The sequence below is a fragment of the Hetaerina americana genome, unplaced genomic scaffold (assembly GCF_022747635.1).
Source record: "Hetaerina americana unplaced genomic scaffold, ioHetAmer1.1.p SCAF_7, whole genome shotgun sequence".
In the NCBI taxonomy this organism is placed as follows: Eukaryota; Metazoa; Arthropoda; class Insecta; order Odonata; family Calopterygidae; genus Hetaerina; species Hetaerina americana.
Genome location: NW_027287316.1, coordinates 68,166,272 through 68,189,950, shown reverse-complemented (window position 1 = coordinate 68,189,950; position 23,679 = coordinate 68,166,272). Strand labels below are relative to the sequence as shown.

The 23,679-nt window shown below is 40.9% G+C and overlaps 2 protein-coding genes across 2 annotated transcripts in view; one reads left to right on the top strand and one right to left on the bottom strand.

Annotated features, from left to right (window-relative positions):
- Positions 1-13,595, top strand: part of LOC139696660 (ciliary microtubule inner protein 1-like) — a 31,320-nt gene extending 17,725 nt beyond the window's left edge. The window contains exons 2-5 of the mRNA XM_071595475.1: positions 3,771-3,898; positions 4,476-4,554; positions 9,107-9,230; positions 12,209-13,595. Of these exons, the coding sequence (XP_071451576.1) occupies positions 3,801-3,898; positions 4,476-4,554; positions 9,107-9,230; positions 12,209-12,420 (513 nt within the window). The 5' untranslated portion in view covers positions 3,771-3,800 and the 3' untranslated portion in view covers positions 12,421-13,595. The remainder of the gene's footprint in view (positions 1-3,770; positions 3,899-4,475; positions 4,555-9,106; positions 9,231-12,208) is intronic.
- l(3)72Dn (UTP4 small subunit processome component l(3)72Dn) overlaps positions 13,572-23,679 on the bottom strand; it is a 220,252-nt gene continuing 210,144 nt past the window's right edge. The window contains exons 14-16 of the mRNA XM_071595474.1: positions 15,981-16,121; positions 14,306-14,448; positions 13,572-13,682 (exon numbers count right to left, since the gene is read on the bottom strand). Coding sequence (XP_071451575.1) covers positions 14,332-14,448; positions 15,981-16,121 — 258 coding nt within the window. The 3' untranslated portion in view covers positions 13,572-13,682; positions 14,306-14,331. The remainder of the gene's footprint in view (positions 13,683-14,305; positions 14,449-15,980; positions 16,122-23,679) is intronic.

The window sequence follows — 23,679 nt, the reverse complement described above, 5'->3', positions numbered from 1 at the left end:
ACCTTTTCCTTCAAAAGTAGTACGCATTTCACCCTCTCTCGTTAACATTATTTTCTTTTAAAAGTACCATACAGTAGTAAAAACTAATGTTTTTGATTTTATTTCTTGCCAGTACATATAGAGAGCTTGGCCTTCATTCTCACGTAGGACATAACACAGACATTCCGAGATAATATGAGCTCATCAAACGATGTTACGTTTAGCTCAGCATATTGGTGCCAAACCTAGATGCAAAGAAGCCTCGATTATAGCACATCAAATGATAATAGCTTAATAATGAAAATATAGCCATCGGGAAATCCCTTCTACGCGTTGGAGATGGATATAACAAAGTTTGCAATGTTTTGCCCGATTAGATTTTGAATCCCTCTTAAGTGAGACCATACGAGGTGATTGATTATTTCAAGATGGGGCTGCCGTAACAATATAGATTGCCCTTAAAATAAATTTCCATTGCATGCAGTTATCATTCACTGGCCTTGACTCCAAGAACTCCGACTTTAGACGAATGTGAAAATCAATAGATCTTTGCGTGAACATTCCCGTAGAACTGAATAAATTAACGAATTTCCCAAACCTTTTTAAATATTTTGCCCAACATATAGAAATACACGCACACCAATCCATGTTCGGGGCTCAGGGGGTGAAACAGTGAATCGTTGGATTGACCGAAACGTTACGGGCTTGAGTTCAGGTTGATACCTTCGGTCAGACCCATACCAGATTCGTACAAACATATAGTATACACGGTGCGGTTTTCTGGTTATTATAACCTCGCGACGTATTAAATGATGACACAGAGAAGGGAACTTAAAACACCTGATATGCTCATTATATCAACTTTTGAAGATATTAGTTATAGTTCGAGGGGTAAGTTTACCTTCGCCTATCAAAACCAACCTTCGGGTTTATTGCTGGAGTAGTGGGCGGGTCTCATTTTGAAAGGTTATATTGAATGAAACGCATAAAATCTTTTTCCCGAGCCGAGACACCGCAGTCTCCTCACGCGAGGAGTCGGTCAAAGCACCCCATTTTGCCAAGTTCCCGCCTAATGGGACATTAAAAAAAAAGATGTCCCAGGTTTAGCAGACAAAAGTTGTGCGTCAAACTCCGCAGATGACCTTCACCCTGAACTCGGCCACGGTTGCCGTCACACGCACACGACTGCAGAAATCCATGCACACACTGGAGATGGGAAACTTTCAAGCCCCAAGGGTAATCGTGCCATGTCGTGGCGGCACGGCCAACGAGACAGAGTGCGGCTGAGGGCACACCGCCGTAACAATGCAAGGGGATCGTCTCCCGTATTGTGACGTCGAGGCGGAATGCGCTTTTAAGAACGACCGTATGTATCACGGAGTGGAGAGAGACCAAGGAAGAGGGCGGGGGAGATAGAGAAGTCGGTTCGGTTCCACAACAAGTTGATACCCCCACCTTTCTCGGTCGGAGTCATGAAATCCCTTTGGCTGCGCTATGACCGAAAATTCTTCTTCCATGTTTCGTTTTCCCTTGCAACTGAGATTGCTATGTCCCTTACGTTGCTCGCAAGAGAGAATTTTCCCACGGTGATCATTCCCACCATTTAAAGGATGCAACAATGAGGAAAGTACCCAAGATTCAAGGCTGTTACGGCTTGAACGGGGTATAAACACACGCCCACACACACAAATTTATACACACACACTATTTTTTGGTGATAGTGGACGAGACAGGAGCATAGAAAAAATTACACCACTTACAATGCAAATTTTCGGAAATATATATATATATATATATATATATATATATATATATATATATATATATATATATATATATATATATATATATATACATTCAAACACGAAATCCCGCCAAACGGCGAATAAATACTCATATATACAGAAACAGATATAAGGAAAAGGGATAGGAACACATATAAAGGACGAACACAATAGAGGTGGGGAAGGCGGAATCGAACGGATCACAAGAGTAAAAATATTTCCTCAACCGGGACTCGAACACCGGATCTTTCCACTTGCCGGGCGGATGCTCTTAACCACTTGAGCTATCGAGGATAGTCAATTTACCCTGAGATCCGTGGGTCTAATATGTCGCCAAGCGCCCCGATTCTTTCAGCCAAGAGATGGCGTCAGGGGGCTGTTTCACCCACCAAAGGAGAAATAGACAATACACAAGGAAAGGAAAGGACAGTGGGTTAGAATTCATACAACATCATACAGGAAAGGAACAGTGCGTTTCGTGGCACGCATAGCCAGAAGAAAGAGATGAGCCACATTGGCCAAATACACATTCAAACACGAAATCCCGCCAAACGGCGAATAAATACTCATATATACAGAAACAGATATAAGGAAAAGGGATAGGAACACATATAAAGGACGAACACAATAGAGGTGGGGAAGGCGGAATCGAACGGATCACAAGAGTAAAAATATTTCCTCAACCGGGACTCGAACACCGGATCTTTCCACTTGCCGGGCGGATGCTCTTAACCACTTGAGCTATCGAGTGAAACAGCCCCCTGACGCCATCTCTTGGCTGAAAGAATCGGGGCGCTTGGCGACATATTAGACCCACGGATCTCAGGGTAAATTGACTATCCTCGATAGCTCAAGTGGTTAAGAGCATCCGCCCGGCAAGTGGAAAGATCCGGTGTTCGAGTCCCGGTTGAGGAAATATTTTTACTCTTGTGATCCGTTCGATTCCGCCTTCCCCACCTCTATTGTGTTCGTCCTTTATATGTGTTCCTATCCCTTTTCCTTATATCTGTTTCTGTATATATGAGTATATATATATATATATATATATATATATATATATATATGTATATACATATAAGGTGGGTTACGATAGTCCAGGGGGTAGTGTGTTGGACTACTGACCGGAGGGTCCCGGGTTCGATTCCCGGGCAAGACTTCTGATCTGGGCACCTGCAGCTCCACCCAAGCTATGTAATTTTTCGCGTGCCAGACCTTACTAACCATAACCGGCACAGGGGAATAATCCGACTCCCCTACTCTGCTGTGTGAATTCCACACGCCGTCGGTCTTCCTACTGGGTGAACTCTACCATCACCTACCAAACCGACTTTCGGGTTTATTACTGTGTTTATGGTTTTATATACACCTATTAGCATACATATATATTTATTTTAAAAAAACAATTAAAAATCCATGACGGGATTTCGTGAAGGCACAAAGAAACAATACTCATACGTATCATTCGTGGGTTTTACGATTCGATATCAGTGAAGCAATAAGCCATGCACGACATCAGCAAGTCAGTAATGCATAATTAAATAAAAAGATTCGTTCATCCGACCGAATCGAAGACCCTGCTACAGCTCCCAAGTAAAACCACGTGTCAATTCCTACCTTTAGATAACGTTACAAAATGCCTTACATCCTCACCCATACGCATATTTTTACGTACACTCCTAACTTAAGCCTTATTATAAAGCTAGGTTAATTTCTAAAGCCAATAAAAATAAACCCATTGATGTTACACCGCATTTGTTCAGTCCGCCCAAAATTCACGTCACACTCAAGACTACCTCATCCTCCTTTTCTGGTGTGACGGAAATTCCACTGCGTATAAACTAACACACTAAAAGGCCGATGTCTTCCCCTCTTGAAAGAGCAACTCCACCTCTCAAGTAGCAAATACAACTACTGTCATAGCCTTCTGGTTACCATAGTACGTAAACTGAGAACGTAAATACTCGGTAGTAATGATGAAGTATTGATGGGTTTTTTGTTTCATCATAGGAATCGCATTGTTATATTCATTCCATCGTCATGGCAGCGGCTCCACCTGCGCAAGAACAGCAAGCGCCGCAACAAGCACGGAAAATCAGCATCCGGAAGCTTACGGACGCAGATTCGGATCGTACTTGGTAAGTACCCCACAGTAAGAAATAAAATATGGCGTGTACTAGAACGAGGAATGGGATCACCTTCCAAACGGTGGCGCGGTGACCTCCCTTCCGGTAACCATCTCTCTATTTCTCGGACTCAACATTTTTGACGTCAACAGGCCTGAACTTTCAGAACAAATGAAAGATCTCAGGTTTTCCCGGCGTATGGTATTCATGAAGTTCTCTCGGGTTTCCCACCGGGTCAGGTTGCAGTACACCGACGTTTCGAAGGCTGACTCTGCCATCGTCTTCAGGGTGAAGTTTTCATGCTCAATACTTCACCCTGAAGACGATGGCACAGTCAGCCTTCGAAACGTCGGTGTACTGCAACCTGACCCGGTGGGAAACCCGAGAGAACTTCTTGAATTTCAGAACAAAATAAAATGCCCAATCTATTCATTTTCAACGTAACCTTTCATTAGACCATGATGAATAGACTGTGTTGCATTTAATTCGTCTTGAGATTTACTCCACTAAAAATAATTCACAGGTCAATTTTTTTGCATGGCGCATTTCTGAAAATTTTTCCACTACTGCTTTTTTCCTGTTCCTACAGGTTGGAGACCATTTTAAAAGAAAAGAAAGCACAGAAGGACTGGGAAGGAAAGTGGGGATTCATATTAGATCTGCACAAGGTATGGTTATCAGAGATCAACAGCAAATTAAGAGTAATATAACCATTCATTAAATAAACTCTATTTGTTAGTATGCTAATTACCACCTGTAAAAATATACTATGCACTTAAAGATTTGTTATTTTTGACTACACCACTCCATTTTGATAACATTAATATTTTTTAACTAATATAATATAGAGATTAATTACAGAGCCACTTACTTTCCTAAGTCATGAAAAGTACTACAAGGTTAGGCTTCACATATTTTCTCTACAAACTAAAGCTACCCACAGGGTAACGTGGACCTCTTAATAAGAACACTTAGGCATTAGAAAGTTAGTACATTATTGAGGGAAATAGATTCACTTCCTGAAATAGTGATAGGGGTTTAGCAAAGTTCGCATAATATTCGTAACCAGTAAAATGAGACAAATGTAATAAAAATGATTATACTGATTTTCATTAATTGTATTTTAACTAATGAAATAATCCTCATAATACTTGATCTGAGGATTAAATTCAGAATTCCTTATCTAAAGTAATACATAATTCTTCTGAGTATAATTAATAAATCGTGAAATTAGGATTTATCTATGTTCGTTTTGGCTCTATGAAGCATCTTTACCAGGCAAATAAATCTAAATTTCATAGATGACGTTCATAATTTCACGAAAGAATATTTATCTAAGGGCTTCCTCAAAGACCATCTAAACATTTTGAACTGCTTTTTCCGTTCGACTAAATGAAAAAAGTTTCTCCAGTCGATTCTGAGTTACTTGGGAAAACTATGAATTAAAGTATTACACTGATGACTGCACCTCTAATCCCTCAGGGTTTCGATATATATATTTTTTTTAAGGTAATCTACCGGTTAAGGTAGGTTTTTGGATGGACACAACTACCAAACAAATATTTTATTTCTCCTAACAAAACACAATATCCATCATCCTACTCTATATCAGGTCCCTCTTCATCTCCGCGTACTTTCTTCCTCCCTTCATCCCGTCCAACATCCCTATCCTGTTCCTTCCCTTTCCTCTTTTGCCCAACATTCTACCCTCCATCACAGTCTTCAACATCCCACTGCCGGTCATCACCCCCTTCATCCACTTTTCCTGCCTCCATAGGATTTCTCCCAACAAACCCCTCTCTTCGCCCACCATACCAAGTACTTCCTCATTTGTTTTCTTCTCTGTCCATTTCACCTTCTCCATTCTTCTCCACACCCACATTTCAAAAGCCTCCAATCTACGTCTATCCTCCTGCTTCAATGACCACGTTTCCGCGCCGTACATAGCTACGCTCCATATCAAAGTTTTTACGAGTCTTTTCTTAACATCCTTACTCAAAGTCCCCGTCATCAACTCCCTCCTCCTTGTGAAAGCCTCTTTGCCTAGCGAAATTCTTCTCCTTACGTCCCTACTACTTTGACCGTGTTGGTCCAAAACACTACCGAGATACGTAAACTGTTCTACCTGCTCTAGTTTTTGCCCTCCTATTTTAATGTTAAGCTTGCCCTTTTTCTTTCTAGAAAATCGCATAACCTTTGTTTTCTTAATATTGATTCTCATCCCATACCTGTCGCACTGAATTTCCAATTCACTCAGCAATGCTTGCAGCCCCTTGGCTGACTGACAAACTAAAGCTTGGTCATCAGCAAACCTAACTGATTTTACGAATCCCCCGCCCACTTTCATTCCTACCTCGAGTTCTTCCCATGCCTCTTTGATCATTTCCTCTGCATACAGGTTGAACAGCAACGGTGATAATGGGCAACCCTGCCTTACACCCCTTCCTATCACTGCCCATCCTGACTCCCCGTTTCCCACCCGCACCTGAGCAGTCTGAGACATGTACAGGTTGCGGATTAGCCTCCTTTCCCTCCAATCTATTCCTATTTTCTGCAGAATACTCATTAGTTTTTCCCAATTCACTCTATCAAACGCTTTTTCGAAATCTACGAAACAGGCAAATACCTCCTGGTTGTGTTCTATATTCCTCTCGATTAATAATCTCATTACTGCAATGGCATCACGCGTACCTCTCCCCTTCCTAAACCCAAACTGATCATCCCCTAAGTAATCATTTGCCCTACTCTCTATCATTTTGTTTATGATCCTGAGAACAACTTTAGCTGCGTGGGATATCAAACTAATTGTCCTATAGTCCTCACATGACGTGGCCTTTACCTTTTTCGGAATCGGAACTAAAACTGCTCTCACAAAGTCTTCCGGCCAGATTCCCTCCTCATAAATGCTACGGATCAGCCCATATAGCCTCTTCCTCCCACATTTCCCTAAGCATTTTAAAAGTTCCACGGGAATGTTATCTACCCCCACGGCCTTATTTAGTTTCATCTCCCTTAATGCCCTTTCTATCTCATTGTCTAGTATGCCTGGACCTAAGCTGTCTTCCTCTACGTCATTTTCTTTTTCAATGTCTAACTGTGTTGGTCTGAGTTCTATACTATACAGTTCTTCTATATACTCCTTCCATCTCTCTTGGATCTTTCCTGCGTCAACTATTACCTTACCCGCCTTATCTCTAACTCTTAGCGTAGCTCTTCCTTTCTTACTTCCCGATAACGATTTAACTTTGCTGTACAGCGCACCGATTTCACCCTTCCTCTGCAGACTTTCCATATCATCGCACTGCGTCTTCCACCATGCGTCTTTTGCCTTATTTGTTGCCCGCCTCAATTTATTGTTCAATTCTTTGTACTTCATTTTGCCTAATTCTGTATTTATATTCTTCCATTTTCGCCGCTCATCCATCTTTGTAATCATCTCATCCGTGATCCATGGTTTCCTAGTCCTTTTAGCGTTAACGGTTCCAATAGTGTCTTTTGCGGCTTTAGACAACCCTTTCTTGATCATTTCCCATTTTTCTTCGATAGTACTAAGCCCCATGCCATCCTCCATGATTTCCTCTACCGCCTGTTTGTATTCCTTCCTTTTCAACCCATTTAATGCTTCTACATTCCATTTTCTAACTCGCCGCCCCTGCCTTATCTTTTTGAAACGTACGCTACATTTCATAACAACTAAATTGTGGTCTGAGTCCGCATCCGCCCCCGGGAAGCTGTGGGAATTTATCACACTGTTCCTAAACCTGTGTCTTCTTCCTGAGTCACCTGGCATTTTCCATGTATACTTGCGTCTTTTGTGGTGTCTAAACCAAGTGTTGGTGATGACTAACCCCTGTCTCCTGCAGAACTCAACTGCTTTCTCCCCGCGGTCATTCCTCGTGCCTAAACCGTAGTCGCCCACCTCATCACCATCTCTTCCTTCGCCTACCGTCGCATTCCAATCCCCCATCACTATCAAATGTTTCCCTGCAGGAACACACGCGATCATGTCCTCTAACTGATCGTATATCCTATCGACCTCTTCTTCCTTATGGTTGCTCGGTGGCATGTATACCTGAATAATAACTAAGTTCGTCGGTTCTGCTTTTATCTCCACTAGTAGTATTCTATCCGTTACCTGCTCTATGTTGACTACGCTTCTTCCTACCTCTTCATTTAATACTATGGCAACCCCTCGTTGGCTCTCGTCCCCACCGCTGTATATTATTCTATACTTATCACTCCAGTAATCCCCGCTATCTTTCCATCTCACCTCGCATAGACCTAAAATATCTATATTTCCCCTTTCCATCTCTCGCTTAACATTCTCCAATTTCCCTGTCCTCATCATTGTCCTAACATTCCACGTTCCTATTCTAACTAATTTTGTCTTCTTCTCCTGCGTCTTCTGTCCTGCTGCTGCTGGTTTTCCCCTGCAAGGGTTTCGTGGGATGACGACCGCGGAAGCCTTGCCTCCCCCGCTGCCGGGCACGACACACGGCCGATTGGGCCGAGCCCCGTGGTTGCCAGGACTCAAAATATCTCTATTGTCCATCATATTTTTCTAGGGAATGATAATTGAGGTGGTTTCCCGTTGCCTTCCTCAATAGTGTTTTTAACGTGACACCATCACTTACTGGCCGCCCCACTGGGGTCAGACGCCATTGCAGGCGCCTCACTGAGGAACAGACGCTGCGTGGACTACCTTTCGTCTGGCTCCTAACCTTCGATCTATCTGGCATGGGTGACCCTACCAGGAGCAATTTTTATTACTCCTGCCAGCACAGCTCTAGGGGTCATCGGAACGCACAAGCCCTTCCACCACGTCAAGGTTGTAGTCCGGGGAGGGTATATATATATATATATATATATATATATATATATATATATATATATATATACATACATACATACACGAGTATGTATATCGGGTTGATTACTGTGATTATGGTTATGTATATATATGTATATGTATATATATATATATATATACATATACTCAACATCAGAATGGATTTTAAATGTTATGCCGGTCTTCGAATTATAAGGGTTTCGGAATTCAGATTTCCTCTACCGATAAATATATCTCTCTATTTCCTATATCTCAATGCAAGTTGTTGGTGACTCACTCTATCGACATATTTTTATATATATACTTTAATACATCGACCTTTTTCTTACGAATTTAAAATTGAGTTATATAAAAAGCCTATTAATTTACAGGAGCGGGACGACGCGATCGCCAAATTACCTCGGCCCAGTCACAGAAAGAACAAAGTTAAGGATTTCAAAGCAAAGGTGAAAATGGAAGCCCAGCCGTCGCCGCCAATTCCTCCAACTAGTTCTGGTGAGCACTGAACGGCAGAATGAACGAGTGGCGACGATGCCCGACAGTAAGGCGGGTTAACCTAATCATTGGACGAGAGGACTCGAAGCATTCCGAATTTATTCGAGAATTCGTAACATTTCTTCGATAACTAGCATTCATGTAATTTATCCAAGACTAACATCCTACGCCCAATCACGAAGGGCATTCGCACTGGAAAATTACCGCCTGAAAAATTCCGAATGGTTAAAAATACATGCGCGGCATTACCTTAATGGCACATCCTTTAACGTAACACCGAAGCAATTACGTTAGAGGCCACGAAGCTGATGCTGGGAAATGACCACTTCATGCTGCTTCTGTTGCCGGTCTACGCTTATTAGATGTTACATATTCTCATTGAATATAGGGGAGATACTGTGTCAGTACCTCGTTAGCATCGTCCAATTTCGGATCCCTCACCCCCTCCCCACATGCGCCGCTAGTGGATTAATATGGAATAGGGAGATAGACACCGTCTTCACACGAAACCAATACATCCATTTAACCAGGGCTCTATTCCCTCAATATTACTACTCCACCACTCTAACTACTATTCTGTAACTAGTACTTCATTCAACCACGAACTCTGTGGCTGTCCGTGGCTATTAGACATTAAAAATGACAAAAGTAAACCGAAAAAAATATAATTAATAAAATACGATACTTCGAGATATGGAGTACGAAATAAATTTAAGGCGTTCGAGCACAATTAACCGTGTACATTAATTTGAGAAAATCTCCTTAAGCAGTTTCTCGACGAGAGAATTCATTAATTGAGACCCCTTCCGTCCGTACGGGACGACTTGCAACACTCAGAATTATATCACGAAAGTCCGCAGGAAATACGTTTAATGCACTTCAGATAGCGTGTTCTTTCGGTTACCTTTAAGTTCACTTTTGAAATTTGAAAAGTTAGCGAATATAATACACAAATAATTAATTGGCTGATACAAAACAAAAAATCAATTGAAGTTGCATGTAATCCTAAAAACTTTGCCAGAAGAATACTGCCTTTTCTTTAAAATGTATGATAATTTTTTCATAAACATCACGCAAAACTAATTATCGGAATGATTTACTGGAATTTTTGGGCATTTAGTATTTGAGATATCCGAAATTATGAGTAGTACTTTTCTATAGCATATCCAAAACCTAACTCGATTGGCAGCCTATCTATAACACAATAGTCCGAGAGCCTGGCCAGAATAACAATGACAGTATAAAGTCAGTATATCTTCATGAAATCTTTTGCTAAAGAAGGAAAATTGATCACCACAAATGTTAAGCATAGCGAATTTTTTTATAGCAGTTAAACTTTATCTACTCCTCGCTGGCGAAGAACATAGCTCGCACAGATGAACATCTCCATTTTGAGGTCACCATTTCTGAGAAAAACCTATTCCCTACGACCAACTATCGTTACTTATCAAGTCATTTGTCCTCAATTGTGAATTTATTGTGCACACTGGTGTACTATCCGTAGTAACTATTCAATTGAACTGTAAAAGAATATCGCATCGAATCAGCCTTAGTTACGTGTATCTCTATTCACAGTGAAGCACATTAAACACGAACATTTACTTCACGTTCAAAGAAATTCAACGATAGGTATCTACTGTAAAACAAAACCTGCACAAGATCATCCACTTCAACATCACACGTAAAAAAAGTTTCACATAGCGTACAATGGGAAATAATTCAACCTTCAGTCAGATGTCGACACTGGAACTTATGTGCAAATGCCCACAAAATGACTTTTTCGACAATGGACCGAGCCTGACTTCAGATTGAAGACCATGTAGGAGTTTCGCATTGAAAAGTCAGCCAGAATGAAGTTCCTGACCCGGTAGAACCTCTGAGAAAAATTCACCCAGATAACACTCCCGAGAAAGCACCTGATCTTTCGTCATGAACACCAACAGTTCGAATATAAGGAAGAATATATAACACAGTTTCACGTGTTCTCGGCGTCTTTCTTCAACTTTATTCTATTCAATTGTTGCAGTTCCGATCCTATATTTTATACTTGTTTCCGCTTACTGCACATGTCCTGCCAGATATTTCATTCGCATTCTTATAGAGCGCATTCATTTTTCCTTGTCTCCATAGCGTCCTCGCTAAATTGATCCGACAGTCGCATTACTGCTTTTAGTCCGTTTACATTTTATCCCAAAGCCAAGCATTCCTTCTTTTTCTTCTCTTTTGCCTGTCTAATCTATTTTTAACCAAAACTTCATTTATTTATCATCGCTATTATTTGCCATACCATTCTCGTCGTTGTAACATTTTTCCACCTTACTTTCACTCTTCCCATCGCTAATAATAATTCTCGGTACTCTTTTATTTTTCGATGCAATTCAATAATAACCCTCCTTTGAATAAAAATGCATTTGAATTTACATTTCACAATTTTCATGGTGTTCCGAGCCTGTATCCGAACAAGTGTAGCCGGAGAATTAACGTCGCTGTTCCGATACAACAGTCTAGCATAAAAAAATTGTCATCTCCCGGAATGTAACATGTGCATGGTCTGTTGAGGTATATGTTTGAGATATTAAAAAAATTACGATTGATATTTCTCTCATTTTGTTCATAAGTAAATGAAATATCTATCACTTCTCAAACAAAAAAAATCGTGTAATTTTACGACAAATTATAATTACGATGAATATTACAAGCACTAATGCCATCAGTAAGCATAGAACTGCAATTTATCGTCTTTACCGCATTACATTCAGCAACGACGTATTGAAGTTCAGCCAACATCCAAGAGAAAATTACCTCTAACTCTATCTAAACGGTTAATGTATTATTGGATAAGACCCGAAAATTTTCATTTAACTATCACGATAATATCAACTCATTTCGATACGCCTAATTTGGAGGTTGTGAATGAATGTTTTTTAGAGGATCGAGTTACATCTAATGTTTGTTTCCCTTTACCCATTCTGATTTAGCGATCGTGGGCTGGAGGTGCTCATCTGGCTACTGGCTGGAATCTTTTGGGCCCATGTACGTGTCACCTAGGCTGACCATCGACCCGCCACCCGACACACGCCCTGACTCCGAAGACGAGGAACTGCAAGACGGATGTGAAGACGTACTAGACATGAAGTTAGACAAAAGGCGGTCCGGCCTCTATACGACGAGCGTGATATTACTCAAGTGACTAAATATTTCTTATATGTTATCGTTAATATGTGGGTGGCGTTAGTCCAGGGGTAGAGCATTGGACGAATGACCGGAGGGCCCGGTTTCGATTCCCAATTAAACTTCTCTCGGCACCCTAAGCTCAACTCCAGCTGCGTGATTTTTCGTATACCATACCATTCTGAAAAATCATAACCGGCACAGGGGATTGAGTCCCCTAACCTGATTTGTGAATTCACACGCCGTCGTGAGTACTGGGTGACCTACTACCATCATACCAATCCGAACTTCGGGTTGATAACTACTTTTATCGTTAATCGATCGATTGGCAGTAGATTTTTGATTTTCTGAAAAATTACACAGCCCATCGAACGGTTTCAAAGTATATCAGTCCAACTATTTGAACCAAAACACCAGCACAACTAAAACACCTTAAGTTATATCCTTCTTCGCCTCCAATCTTTCTTCGGGCTAACTACCACGCTTCCTGTCTTTAAAAAATCATATTTTTCTTCCTTTACCCTCGCTATCCAAACATTCTCCCTTCGCCCCCAGCCATCAATATCCCACGGTAGAAATGCTTTTGAGTCCAAATTCTGTAGCAAGTAAAAAAAGAAAAAATCTTTTCTTCTTGACAAAAGAAGTTTTCAAGAAACACAATATATTAACAAAATCGTGGAAAGCTGATAATGAGAGGTATCAATTCAAACAATCCATTTAACGTTGCACGATTCAGACAAAATATTTTTAACTGTAGTCATATTAGATATTTTATGAATACTCGATGTCGTCTCAGATGGTTGAATTACGTAAATTCTCGGGAGGATTAATGAAATTGCCTGACTTTCCCATGAGAAACTCAATCCCTATTTTTTTCTGGAATCCAAGGAATAGTAAGCATGTGTGTGTGTGTGTGGGGGAGAAACAGTGTAATCCATTTTTGCGCTCGGTAAATATATCTTTCGTTTTCGAGAAATGGAAGGCCATTTTAAGCGATGACATAACTATTTTGGTAGGTATAAACATACTAATAAGATAGGGAAACATGAAAAAGCATTTCTCAAGAGAGGAGTTATGGCAAATGTCATCATAATTTACGTGAAATACATAAATAATACTCCATTTAAGGTCACAAAACTATAAAATAAAATCAAAAAAATTCTTATAAAATTTTTATTAAACAAAAATCCTGCACAAAAAATAAAAACCAGCTGGGTAAAGGATGCTGCATTTGTCAAAAAGGAAACATTCGAAGACAGCCGCTGAAGGACGTGGTCAGCCCTGTTGATTTAAAAAGAAATACTATTTCAATTCTGGCTCCTGATATTTAACTTTTGAAATAAAAACTGCCGTTTTATTACAGAAAATCAGTATAAAAATCCATAGCTCCCTATGGAAGCAAAATAAAAATTTGCTTATACTATGTTTAGTAACTTTCAATTTCTTCTACTCTAGATGAAAAATACTACAGATTTTGTTGTTCTCAAATGAAGCAATTGATCAAATTTACCTCCTCAACATCCATACTTATGTTAATGCTAACAATATATTATTAATGGGATTATAATGTATACTTGTATTATTTCTACTGTTCATCTTTTAACTACTTATATAAATTAATTTTAGGACATATAGGGGACATTTTGAAACACATTTTAATGCAAAACAACTAGCACTGTAAGATTATGATGACAAAAATGATATTTGTGGCCAAACCAAGTAAATAAATAATTATACTGTGGGTTATATGAATGATTTAAATAATAAACCATAATGACTCAAAGTTACTCAATACCGAGAAACTTTTTGAACGATAATGATTACCTGGAAAATTTACCAAACAATTGTACTGGCTAAAAGTAGCATCATTGGCTCATGACCACATAAACATACAATTTAATTACCTTGCCGTATTTTAAAATTATCCCCATCATCTTCCGAATCGTTTCTGCTTCAGTGGTGGAGGAAGTTTCTCATACAAACCAGTGGGATTGACTTCTACCGCAACAAGTTCATCACCATCCACCCATCCCAGGTGCACCAAATGCTGTAAGAACAGAAACCATAAATCATATTCCACCCACCTACTTGTGAATGTGGGCCCAGATCAACAATGTATGTCCTTCACGATGCATGCTTTAAAAAAACGGTTGTTTAAATAAATATAAACGCTGAATAATAATCCCTCATGACTTTGTAACACGTAGTGAAACTCTATAGTCCATACCAAGTAAAAAGAGACATTAATGAAACTCATATTTTCAAGATCAACAATCGAAAACGGTTGTTGCTGGTGTGAAAAATTACAAATGATTTCAAGCAATTTCATTCTCCAAATTTCGGTTTTCAAAAAATATGATAATAAAAACTCATGAGAGAAACTCTATATTTCAAATATTCAGCATACATAAGCCAGAATTAACATCGACTCCAATGACACAGGTGCACATTATTCCTAATAGCACGTTCCTTTTCGACGAGCTGACAATCAAAAACCATTAAGGTTAATCAAAATTTTAATCGACGACATTAAAATCGACTTAAAATCATCCCACCCGAAGCCCGTAGCAGCACCATAAAGGCAATAACCAGGTAAGCGTTAAATTCGAAATACACTCTGAGATTAAAGAATTACGTACATTTTTCTGATTAAGAACACTTTCCATTTATCAGAATTTTCTCATACCCAAGATGCATCGTAAACACGTTTCTCAAGCTATTCTACGAGCAATGATCGGGCAAGGAAAAATGTGCTAGGGAAACTAATCCAACTCAGAAATTCCAAAGAAACATTTTCAGTATGAATAATATTTACACAGTCAATGATTTTCTTCATAAACCATTTGTTTTATAATGCTGCTACAATACGTACATGTATATATGTATACGAGAGTAGTCAATAAATAACGGCAACACTGGATAGAGGCAATAATAATCAAAGCAACTGCCTGAAATTTATTTCACTTGTCTACATATTCACCCTATGCATTCAGACACGTATCCCATCTCTTAACAAGTCCTTAATAGTCGCTACCAAACAAGTATTTTGTTTACTGTCGCCGCCAACGACTAACCCCTTCGGCGTATAGCACCAACATTTACAAAACGTCGGCCACCCAAACGATTTTTTAGGGGCCCCAACAGATGAAATTCTCCTATCTAATTCAATCTAAGTCAGGACTGTATGGAGAGCGTATCAAGCGTTCCCAATGAAATGTTCGAAACAGCTCCCGCGTTTGTCTTGCGACTGTTTGCAACTTATTTTTTGACCTGCCCTCGTAAATAGCTTCATTCGCAATAAATATTTATACTCGACGGGTTCTAAGGTGAGAAAAGTGCTCTCCTGCTATCCCAAATGTCGCGGGATCGAGTCCTGCCCAGAACATCAGAGTTAATGCACTGTGAGCATTCTTCGCTAAACATAAGAAGGGGTCTTAATACAGGACCTCACGACCCTTCCTGTATAATTCAAATAAGACCACTCGAGAGACAAGAATGTATCTGTCATTCTAAAGATTACGAATTAGAAGCACCTTAGGGGGACATACTATAATACGACTCTGAAGAAAATAAACTTACCCTGTATTTCTTGAGGAACCTGAAGGCAGACGAAGAAACGTCAGCACAAACCCGAGGCTGAGTAGACGACTGGCTGTTGTCTGGTGACAAGGCGAGAACAGAATCTATTCTTGGAATTTTTGCTTCCACTTCCGGTAAGTCCTGGAAAGAGACATTAATCCAATTGGTTATTCCCCGGCAATGACAAAACAACGAGTCAAAAGAATTAATTATAAAAGCAAGAATTGAAGGCATGTGAAATTCCCAGGGACATGGTATCCAATTATCACTAGTGTTTGCATAACAAAGCACTAGCTAGTTTGCTTAAATCATACTATTACGGGTAGATAATTTTTGAGAGCCAGCTATGGTTTCTAAAGATGACTGACATCATCAAGCAAATACTTGGCCTTTCTCACACATGATCTGGTACACCTCAACACATGAGCGTGTGTACATACGATACAACTAGGTATCGTGATATGATAATGGAATTCATCAGTCGATAACAGGGTTGGTCTCCGATAAATTATGGCTGGGAAATATTAAAAATAAACAGGTGATTTTAGCACGGAGAATTTCCGCGAAGTATTCCCTGAAACGATTTTTTACATTTCTTAATTTGTTCATCGTAAACTACAACTCAAATATTTACGTACTCGTCATTATTCTCATATCCGCTTATTCATTTTACGCGGCGTATATATTATAAAGTAAGCTCGTATATATCCAGGGTGTGGGCGATCACTATAGAATACTATGTAAGCGTATCGCATTATAAGTATTCTTAAACCTTATAATGACAATAAGAATTCAGAGGCTTAACAACGAACGCATGCATCATTTTATCTCGAGACGGCTCACACTTTGTGTCCATCATAATTATTCTGTCATAAAATCTGAAAATTTTACCGATACAGAAAGGACTCTCCCTTGGAAAATCAAGACCGAATACCACCTATCGCGGAACCGTAACGACGCATGGCAAACCTGCCAACGGGTTTGGCCTGACCAACCACCAAGGCAAGAAACTTGACATGCTGGCACCATCTACCGAGGATACACGGAACCAAATGCGTATGCATGCATAACCTTGAGCTGGTGCACAAAAATCTGATAAAATGAATTACGAAACAAAATCAAAATGTTAACGGAAAAATATTTTTTAAAAGACTAAGAATTCTCATTCTTAGAGATAAAAGAGCTTTGGATGGATAAAATTATTTTCGTTTTGTATTGACGTCGTGCATACCTATAGACGCTAGTTTACCGAAAATCTAAAGAGCTCTTAGCGCTTGGTATAGTTTCCGCAGTTACTTTGCATAGAAAAATGCGGAAGACGTGTAATCATTCTCTGCCTGGCCTCTGCCGAGAACAGACGTGCTCGAGCTCGCTCCCTAGAACCGGTTCGACCCTACCTGAGACTACCTGCGTGCCTGCTGATACTTCTGTACCTCTGTGTTTGTTCTTCCCTAGTGAAGTGTAGTTTAGTGTTAGCTTTAATTTTGTGAAATAGTTAAGTTTATTTAGTTTTTGTGTTGCTTGTTATTAGTTTTTAATAGTTTGGTGGTATTCCTAGTGGGTACTCGTAGTGGCTTGCGGTGGTTTTTGTCCGTCGAATCTAATTGGTTATCGGTGAGTGCTTTATTTTCTTTACCATCTTTTTTCTTTCCTTTCTTTACTATCTTCCAAAGCGTAACTTATTGATTGAGGTAAATTGAACTAACCCCTCTTAGAAATTTTAGCGTAGCGTATACAAGTTAGCTTTTGTTGGGAACTCGGTTGTTATTTAAGATGGCTTCAACTAGGTCCCCTGTTGCCATGCTCGAAGGCACTGGCGAATGCGCGGCTTTAAGGGCCCGTATTGTCATGCTGGAGAGAATGGTGCGGGAGCTTCGATCGGAGATCGCTGGCCGGAGGACTCCCCTCAGGAGAGATGGTGCTCGGGGTGGGAATACGAAAACCCGCCACGCCCATATGGGTGCACGGATTCGTCCGAATGCAACACGTGGCTGGGCGATTAGAGACCTACCCCGTGTCCCATCTCCCAACGAGGGAGTGTCTCACGTCCGTAGGTCGGACGATTGGAGGGTCGTCTCTCGGGGCAAGGGGAAGGTAACGCTGCGGCGTGGATTGGACTCAGCGGAGGCAGATACCATCCCCGTCTCCAACAGGTACCAGGTGCTGTCGGATGACAGCACCACCGTACCTGCAGCCCCTATCCCTACTCCGAGGGCACTGCCTAGGGTAAGACGTCAGGGAACGGGAAGGGAGGGAGTTGTAGTAATAGGTAGCTCGAATGTCCGTCGTGTGATGGTTCCACTGAGGGAAAGGGCGCGCCGCGTAGGCGCCGATCAACGGGTGACCGCCTGGTGTATACCAGGCGGAGGAGTCCCTCAGGTGACGAAGGCAATCGAGGCGGCGGTCAAAGGCACGAAGTGCTCTAGGCTGCAGGTCGTGGCCCATGTGGGCACCAACGACGTCACGGACCGTGGATCCGAGGAGGTCCTCCGTTCCCTTAGGGAACTGAGCTCCGAGGTGAAGCGCGTCCAGGGCGTCGCGTCCAGGGCGTCGAGGGGGTTCGGCTGGGACTAACGGTCTGCAGCATCGTTCCGAGGGAGGATCGCGGGTCTCTGGTTTGGAGCCGAGTGGAAGGCATAAACCAGAGACTATCGAGATTCTGCTCGGACATAGGAGCCTCCTTCGTCGACCTGAGACCAACCCTCCGATCTTGCAGGACTCCCCTTAACCGATCTGGGGTCCATTACACGGCGGAAGCGGCGAGTAAGGTAGCGGATAGGATTCTCGACCACTGTAGGCCTTTTTTAGGATAGAGGGCAGGTCACTTAGTGGGTCAGTAACATCTGGGGATAGCGCGTATAATATTATTAATAAAAATATAAAAGTCACCGACAAAACTGGCATTGATTTAGAAAGACATGTGACACGCACTTCCCCACAAAGGCGTCCTAAATTACAGTCAGGCACAAATAAGGACGTTATTCAACATCGAAATAATTTAACTATACTTGTTATAAATTGCAGAAGCCTCAAGAACAAATCAGCGGATCTAAAACACATAATCCAAACTCATTCCGCTGATATAGTATTAGGCACAGAGAGTTGGCTGTGCAATGACATAAATGACCAAGAAATTTTCCCAATAGATTTCAAAGTTTACCGACACGATAGAGATACAAGACACGGAGGAGGGGTTTTCGTGGCAGTTAAAAGTCATTTTGAAAGCAGGCAAGTTTCATTTGAGAATAATAACATAGAAAGTGTTTGGTGCACCTTAATACGGACCAATCAACCCAACATAAATTTATGCTCTTTCTATAGACCTCCAGACTCAGATTTGAAAACACTTCACACCCTCAACGATCAAATTTACAATTTTACACGTAAATATAATAACAGCATAAACATAATTGGTGGCGACTTTAATCTCCCTGGTATAGATTGGGACAACAATATCGTTAAATCTGGGACCCGCGATCGCGAATCTTGCAATTCCATGATAAAATTGGTTCAAAGAAACTCCCTCCATCAAGCAGTACGCATGCCCACCCGTGGAAAGAACATATTGGATCTATTTCTTACAAACACGCCTGAACGTATTATTAGTGTATCAACTGATGAGGGCTTGAGTGACCATAAAGCAATTAATGTCCACTTGGACATAGAAATAAAAAAGATCATTAAACCAAAAAGAAAAATTTATAATTACCATAAAGCAGACTTTGAATCCTTTGCCAATCAATTAAACTCTTCACTACCCGAGTTCAAAACCCGCTTAAGTCATGTCAACGTGGAAGAAACTTGGACAGAATTTGTCAATATCATGCAAAAAGGAATCGTAGATTTCATACCTATAAAATACCTTAAAGCAAATCGCGACCCCAGGTGGTACAATAAAGACGTTAGAAAAGCCCTTCGAAAGCAGAGAATGCTACACTCTAGGGTAAAGAGGGCAGGCGTGAACACATCATCCCCTGAGAATAAACAATTATGGGACACATATAGATCCTCCAAAATTGAAACCAAAACACAATTACGTAGCGCTTTACTGGACTTTAAACGTAAAGTACTTTGCGAGCACTTGGACACAGACCCCAAAGCTTTCTGGTCATATGTTAGGGAAGTAAATGGGAGTAAACAAACCGTGGCTTGCTTAAGGGATTGTAGCAATATAATTCATACAGACAGTGAGGGTAAAGCTAACATCCTAAATTCATTCTTCCAAAGCGTTTTCTCGAATGATGTTGCCACCGCATATCTCCAAGAAACAATACATACTCCACCCATGGAAAAAATAACAGTGGACCAACAAGGAATTCTAAAATTGCTTAACGAGATTAAACCCAACAAATCCCCGGGTCCCGAAAATATACCAGCTAGGGTGATAAAACATTTAGCTCCAAACATTGCCCCGTACCTTGAATTTATATTTAACAAATCCCTCACAGAGTGCAAAGTACCTAAGATTTGGAAAACCGCGCAAATAACGCCTATTTTTAAAGGTGGTGACAGGGAGGATCCCAGTAATTACAGACCTATATCTCTCACTTCTATCTGTTGCAAAATCTTAGAGCACATAATTGTCAGTTCAATAATGAGACACCTTGACAATATTAACTTTTTAAGTGACAATCAACACGGATTCAGGAAAACCCGCTCCTGCGAGACCCAATTAGGATTATTTACACATGATTTACTTTTATCGGGTGAGAGAGGTAGGCAAGTGGATGCCATCTTCTTAGATTTTCAAAAGGCATTTGATAAGGTCCCACATGGTAAACTCATTCATAAATTAAAGGTCGCGGGTATAAATAAGGGCGCCATAAGTTGGGTTAAAGATTTTCTTTCGGAGCGGGAACAGAGGGTAGTCCTTGATGGCGCTAGTTCCGACAGCGTTCGAGTCACGTCGGGGGTACCTCAGGGAAGTGTGATCGGGCCGTTGCTTTTCTTGATTTTTGTTAACGATTTGAACCGCGAAGTGAAAAGTAAAATTAGGATGTTCGCGGATGACACGGTGATCTATCGGGAGATATCTGGGGATGAGGATCGTTTTATTCTAGAGCAGGATTTAGATTGCATTACTAAATGGTGTTCTAACTGGGGATTGACTCTAAATTATAATAAATGTTCAGTGGTAAATTTCTTTAAAAGATCAACGGGATTTGCTTACAAATTAGCTGGAGGTGACCTAGCAGTAGTTGATACGGTAAAATACCTAGGTGTCACATTCACAAAAGACTTAACTTGGGGGACTCACATACGTAAAGTCTGCGGTCAAGCATATAAAAAATTGGGATTCATTCGACGCGTTGTCGGAAAAAGTGACTCGAAGGTCAAGGAACGTTGTTACCACGCTCTTGTAAGGCCTCATTTAGAATACGCATGCAGCGTGTGGGATCCGAGTGAAAAAGGTCTCATTCGGGAAATTGAGAAGGTTCAACGCCGGGCAGCCCGTTTTGTAAAAAATTCCTACGATAAATCGCAAAGCGTCACCGAAATGCTCATGGATTTGGGGTGGGAATCATTGGCTGAAAGACGATTCAATGCAAGATTGAAATTATTAAATAAATTTAGATCCGCATGTTTCAGCACCGAGGTCTCGCAAATTATTCGTACTCCTACATACATTGGTCGCTTGGATCATGCATATAAAATTCGGGAAATAGATGCCAGAACTAGCCGACTCAAGGACTCATTCTTCCCACGGACAATACGGGATAGCAACTGCAGGGTTATAGATAGAAAAAATTCCACTTGCCACCCTCAGCGTCTAAAAAATAATTAGTTGTATTTAAATGCATGCTCTTCCACTAACCTTACGTGTTTTGCTATAATAACCCATTCTTTCCGAATGACCTCATTCATGTTCTGTTCATCTGTTTTTAAGTTTCCCTTTCGATCCCTCGTCCCTCTCCGCGGGGGCAAATTCCTGCTACCTGCAACGTTGGGTCGCATTCCCTGCCATTTAGAGACTCTTTGGGGGTAGAGTGTTTCGTGGTGCATTTTCATGTGGTAGTGATGTTTCAATTTCTTGCCTGTTGTGTCCTGGCTTCCGTGTTGTAGGATGTCTTTCGTGCTGCATCATGGGGTGCAGTTTTTTAGTTGTTTTGCGGTATGTGTTTGCATGAGTATTGGATGAAGGGATTTTTGCATGAGTGTGTGCGCTGCTGTGGGTGTATTTTCCGTGTTGTTTTTTTGCATGTGGTATTTTTCTTTTTTACGGTTGGTGACCTAACACCCCCCGCCACACGCCCTTGCGGCGGCTTGCGGGGTATTATGTAGATGTAGATGTAAACATGTTGCACATTAACCGATTTAAGATCATAACACAATTCTGAAATAGCGGTTTTCGTCGCCGTCACCAGGATTTTTCCATGGGTAGTGAAAGCAGAGGTCTGGGTTTGAAGGAGCATTTAATTTCCACACTCTTTGTTGTTGCTTCTTACTTTCATCAACTTCTAACGTGATAATGACATCAAATCAACTCATTTTCATAATGGAAAAAAGAGAAGGCGGAAGAAGGGAATTTTCCCAATAAGTCAATTGCGCTTGAAAGCAAATGAAATAAGACCTGCTGGTTAGCGCTAAAGTTAGGTCACAACCGGTGAGATCAGGAAGCAGTAGAGAGAGCTGCTCAAACCACAAAATATCTAGCTACTAGTACTGCAACTTATCTGTACCGTAACTGCACCACTCTGCTCCTTAGTTACGTAAGAGGAATTTCTCCGATCGGTATCTACACAATACGTACACCAGGGAGTGAAAAGGGTTTTTTATAAGCGACCCATGACTCCATAACCAAACACACAGCATGAAGAACCGTCAGTCATAATCATTCGCGTACATGTGCTAGAGGTGACTCAGGAATTTCAATGCCGTCGATCCAAGATTAACAACTTCAGATTAATGAAAAGAAAGGTTGAGTACAAGGTCAGAAATTTTTAGTGGCTCGCTGAAAATCCCAAGGAACTGAAATAAGTAAAAACTCATACAACGTATTGCGTGGCAATTTCATTTGAACTCCGGAGCTAAGCCATTTAAAGAGCATCAGCAATTACGATTCAATTTGTCTGAAATGTCTTCCACGCACTATCTTTACTTACAATCTGGATGCCCAGACGAATATTTGACCGGCAATTAACCGATATCTAGTACGAGGGAGGTTCAATAAGTACCCGTGTTTGACAACAAAGAGCACTCCCGAAGGAAGTTTATGCTACCATCTCTCAAACGACGGTGAAATAAATTTCAGACTTATTTCAAGGTTAGTTTGGATTTGGCAGCCATTCGAAAAAGACGTGTTATGTGATTTTTCCAAGATGGAAAAAGAGCAGTATCGTTCGGTAATTCGCTTTTTATTTTTGGATGGGAAGAAATGCGAGGAGATAAAAGCAAAGTTGGATGCTGTTTATGGGGACACTTCGCCATCTATGACCACAGTTAGATATTGGTTCAACGAATGTAAACGTGGGCGAATATCTGTTTTTGATGAGGAGCGACCAGGACGCCCGGCAGACGTGGTTACCGAAGAAATCATTAAAAACGCCATGCCATCCTGATGCATGTATGCATGCGTCCACGCCATGATTCTCGCTGATCGACGAACGAAAGTGCGCGAAGTAGCAGAGGCCGTGGGTTTGTCGACCGGAATGGCAATTAATATTTTACATGATAAGTTGACAATGAAAAAATTGTCGGC